At 43.4% G+C, this 5000-nt stretch overlaps 1 protein-coding gene across 2 annotated transcripts in view; it reads left to right on the top strand.

The window, feature by feature from the left end:
• The window catches only part of LOC138865272 (uncharacterized), an 11872-nt gene that overhangs the window by 301 nt on the left and 6571 nt on the right, over positions 1 to 5000 (top strand). For both annotated transcript variants that reach the window (XM_070135233.1, XM_070135232.1), the window contains exon 2: positions 4788 to 5000. This exon is cut by the window's right edge and continues 20 nt beyond it. In XM_070135233.1, the coding sequence (XP_069991334.1) occupies positions 4798 to 5000 (203 nt within the window). In that variant the 5' untranslated portion in view covers positions 4788 to 4797. The remainder of the gene's footprint in view (positions 1 to 4787) is intronic.

Genomic DNA, 5000 nt, shown 5'->3' on the forward strand with positions numbered 1-5000 from the left:
GTCATCCTGGATTTATCAAGCGCCGTCACTCTCTCTCGTTTCTCGATAACATAAGGAGTAATTGATGTTTATTATCGAAAGTCATCGGAAAGGAATGTTACATTCGATGTTGTTATTTTTTAAGTAATTGAAGTTCTACATCTGCTGTGGAAGTCCTGTGAAAGTGATGTGAATTACTTAGGAAAGATTTTTTGTTCACTTTTTGTCTTTAACTTCTTTAAAACGAAGTATAGTGTATGGATATCTCGCTACATAACAAAAATATTCCTACTACCGTAAAAATTCAAAATTCATATTAATCTGGCTAAAAACAGGTAGAATAACTACATATTGAGTTTGCATGAAATCTCTCCATCCGAAATTCATATTAACAAAAAAAAAGAAACGGTAAAGGTCAAGTCAGTGTAGGTACGATTCAAGGTCTAGCGAAGATGCCTCTTTCATCCCTTAAGAAATAACAAACAAAAAGAGTAGAGAGAGAAAAAACACATTCACACACTCACGCATCCATTCAAACCTTCACGGGTGATAGGCGCTGACGGCAGAGTCCCGCACACCCTTCGTTCGAGCGCGCTTTGACCACAGCGCTCCCCGCTCGGCCTCGTCGTGGTCGCCCGCGCACTTTCACGGAAACTGAACAGCGCCTCAAGCTCGAGACGGTCTTCCAGCAAACGCATTAACCGGGGAACGTCATCATCATTATCGTCATCCCTTTTTCTTTCGAGTTGGTGCGAGTAGTTCTCTTTCCCATGAGTAAGGGCCTGTGCACTTTTTTTCTCCCTTTTTATACGTTTCCTTAATTTATCTAATTAAGAGAATGGCGTCTCCCCTTTTCTCGCATACTTTCCCGCGCAGCTGTGAGGAAATGACGGCGGTAATCTTGGGCTTCAGCTTCAGAAACGGTCATCATCGCCGAGACCTGGCGAGTAGGAAGTCTCCAGGTGCGATCCTTAGGCTCCTTGAGTCGTCCGCTCAGCCTTGTCGAGAGTAAGAGTTGAGAGTAAGAGCGACAGTGATGGCGAGGGCAAGGGAGGGGGGAGGGGATGGGCATAGGACGGGGCGATGGTGGGAAAGGCTGAGGGGGGGGGGCGTCCCAAGCGTGGAGGGAGCGGTGGGAGAGAGAGACCTTAGAGTTAAGAGCTTTTAATGGGGCTTGCTCGTGGGAATCAGACAGTAAAATGGGCTGTAAAAAACATTTTATTGTGAGAGGTTTTGATGTGTGGAGATACCCTCAAGCTTTGGACCAAGATTGGCAAATCATGTTCATTTTCAAGATTGGCAAATCATATTCACTTTCAGGATTGGCAAATCATATTCATTTTCAAGATTGGCAAATCACATTTAGTTTCAAGATTGGCAAATCATATTTAGTTTCAAGATTGGCAAATCATATTCATTTACAAGATTGGCAAATCATATTCATTTACAAGATTGGCAAATCATATTCATTTTCAAGATTGGCAAACCATATTCATTTTCAAGATTGGCAAATCATATTCATTTTCAAGATCGGCAAATCATATTCTCTTTTTAAGATTGGTAAATCATATTTAGTTTCAAGATTGGCAAATCATACTCATTTTCTAAGCTGATAAGGCTCTCTGCCTAACAAGAAACCTGATTTCGTTCTTGCTGTGAGCCAATGCTGCAGACTACACCCACTAGGTCATTTTGTAACTTGAAGCAAAGCAACTCTCTCTCTCTCTCTCTCTCTCTCTCTCTCTCTCTCTCTCTCTCTCTCTCTCTCTCTCTCTCTCTCTCTCTGTGTGTGTGTGTGTGTGTGTGTGTGTGTGTGTGTGTGTGTGTGTTTGTTTATCTCTCTCTCGTCTATGTGTGTATGTGTGTGTTTGTTTGTTTATCTGTCTCTCTCGTCTATGTGTCTATGTGTGTGTGTTTGTCTGTCTATCTATGTCTATATGTTCCTCTCCTCTCTCTCTCTCTCTCTCTCTCTCTCTCTCTCTCTCTCTCTCTCTCTCTCTCTCTCTCTCTCTGTGTGTGTGTGTGTGTGTGTGTGTGTGTGTGTGTGTGTGTGTGTGTGTGTGTGTGTGTGTGTGTGTGTGTGTGTGTGTGTGTGTGTGTGTGTGTGTGTGTTTGTTTGTCTGTCTATCTGTGTCTTTGTGTGCCTCCCCCTCTCTATCTATTCATCTAACTCTCAGCTCGTCGCTCACCAACAAAACGCAAAACCAAAGCAGCAGCAATCATCGATGAGGCAAGAAGACCCAGATCCCGGCGGTGGTTTGCAGAAAGAAAAGGGGGCTTACTATATAGGACAAAAGCTAGAGTGTATCTCGTCTACAGTGACCTGCTCGGTAACAGTACTTTCCCTTCATTGTGGGCGCGGTGGGTGACGGTTGCGCGTGTCCAGCGTGCCTCAGATAAGACACAAGGAGGCGCAGCATGTACCTTCTAATGCGTTTCTAATGTTAAACTTTGCCCGGACGCTGACGGACTCTTGCCAAGCACGTTTCATGTGCGCGCGTTTAAACGTTTTCTGGTTTTCTTGCGCATATGCGTTCATATGGACAAGTACGCATGCATGTGTAGATCTATTGCCTTTTTCTTTTAGATTGAGATATGATGATATTCACTGGAAAATGGAAATACACACATTTACATACTGTCCATATTCATACATGGTCAGTTACACAATATGACGAAAATGAATGTCAATGAATATATCTTCGAGAAAACGTTGTGCTTATTCTTCACATTTTGCTCTCTACCTAAATTCGTGCCTTCGTTCCTTTATGTATAATGATAAACAAATACATACTATCTTGCCGAAAACTTCTAAGTATATCATGACCGTTGTTCTGGCTAATGACGATTACATATCTTTCATTTTTTTCTTTTTTCTTCTTTTTACTGCGTTACTTTAGAATCTTTAATCACGAATCTTTATCTCTTTCTACTTAATGTATAATGTATTCTCTCTCTCTCTCTCTCTCTCTCTCTCTCTCTCTCTCTCTCTCTCTCTCTCCCTCTCTCTCTCTCTCTCTCTCTCTCTCTCTCTCTCTCTCTCTCTCTCTGTCATATATTTGTTTGTCTCTCACACACTCTCATCATCACCATCCATTTCTCTCATACCCAACCCGTTCCTCTATTTTAGTGATTCACAACCCTTTTTAGCTCTTTACTTAGTTTGGCATGGCACATCAAGTCTGTAGCCCCTATTTTCAAAGCTTTCATATTTATATATATTAGAAAACTAGGTACTGATCAATGTATCCTGAAATTTAAATTTGGTGATTTGTGTAATATCATATACATTATCATTATGTAATATTCCCAGCCATTCCCTTTTTTGTCATTCGTATGTTAACCCCCTTTAAAGAAGCCATGTTACCAAACCGGGAACCACTTCTCCGTCTCTCTAATTATCCCCCCTTTCCCTCTGTCCCTAAATCACCCCCTTTCGCCTCCCTGCCTTGCATTCGGTCGCCCCAAACAAGCCCGAGGACCTGCGAACACTGGACACACTTTCTCTCTTTCGAAACATTCCTGTAAGCGGCCGCCGTCGGTGCTGGCAGCTTCCTCCTCCGCCGTCACCGCTACGTGGGTTCCTTTCATCCTAGGGAGGAGAAGAGGGGGGGGGGAGGGAAGGAGGGATGGGAGGGAGATGGTATGGAGGGTGGATGGCGAAGGAGAGAGGTAGATAGGGGGAGGGGCAAAGGAGGGATGGAGAGGAAGGGAGGGGAGAACAGGTGGGAGGGGGATTGGAGGGGAAGTGATGGGATGAGGAAGAGAGAGTGGAGGGGGGAATGAAGGAGGGATGTCCTGCATTATCAGCCTTCCACTTCCCTCCCCCCACCCTTCCCTCCCTTCTCCACCCTCTCACATTCCTCCTCATACCTTCCCCTCCTCCCTCTCTCTTTCTCCGTCTTACGAAAAGTACTTAACTTTCAACTGAGATTTATTCAGCTGAAAGTACTGTAGCTCGTGATGAGCATGATGATGGGGCTTACCTTTGCCAGACGGTTTGTTGGAGCGATTCATTAGACGTTTATTTTGCATATTTAACACCTTATGATACGAGCAAGCCACTTTTAAATGTTATTATCTGTTTTTGTTCTTTCTTATCAGTAGTATTTTCTTATTCTAAACATAACGCTTTTAGTCCCATTGAATCATCGGGTAACTGGGTAGATTTTACTGATAGAATTATCCCGCTGCACTAAGAAACTCGTACGTATTCGAGTTGTTTTTCACGCACATCTCATCCATGAACAACCGCCATCCGTGGCAATAAAAGCGCCCGAGATGCAGGTGCGGGGGACTTCAAAGCAATAATCTTATCTCTCGACCACCCACCCTCAGTCTATCATGGCACATGTGTGTGGCACTGAGAGGTGGTAGTGGTAGTCCTTGGGTTACCAAATGATTCATTTCTATTTCTGATTTTTTTTTTCAAAAAAAAATCTATCATACACGCATACATAGATATATGCAAACACACATGCATACACATATACATGAGTGTGTATGTATATAGATTTAGATGGATAGATAGATTGATAAAAATAGTTTCCCTTCAGTACTTGTAACGTGTCTGAAATTCTTGGATTATTATCTACTGGCATTGAAGTCTCAACGCATTCTGCATTTTTTTCTTCCTATGTTTCAAAAGGCATTCAAAACATGGGTTTGAGACGTATACGAAAACCTTAGTAAAACTGCTTACTGAATAACGTTTCTTCATATTTAATATCATCCTAATGAGCTATTGAGAGAAAGGGGACCAAATTCGAAACAATTTTCTAACCATTTTCGTTCCGTTTTCTTTTCAGTCTTCCAACAATGCGCACGTTAATCCTCGTCCTAGGCGTGTGCGTGGTCCTCGCCGCGGCCCAGAGAGGACACAGCAACCGCGGCCAAGGCAACCAGGGCCAAGGCAACCGCGGCCAAGGCAATGGCGGCTTCAGCAACCAGAACCAGGGCAACCAAGGCAAAGGCGACAACGAAACGGGAAATAGTACTGGACGGCTTCTCGCCCTTCCTGA

The sequence above is a fragment of the Penaeus vannamei genome, chromosome 20, assembly GCF_042767895.1.
Source record: "Penaeus vannamei isolate JL-2024 chromosome 20, ASM4276789v1, whole genome shotgun sequence".
In the NCBI taxonomy this organism is placed as follows: Eukaryota; Metazoa; Arthropoda; class Malacostraca; order Decapoda; family Penaeidae; genus Penaeus; species Penaeus vannamei.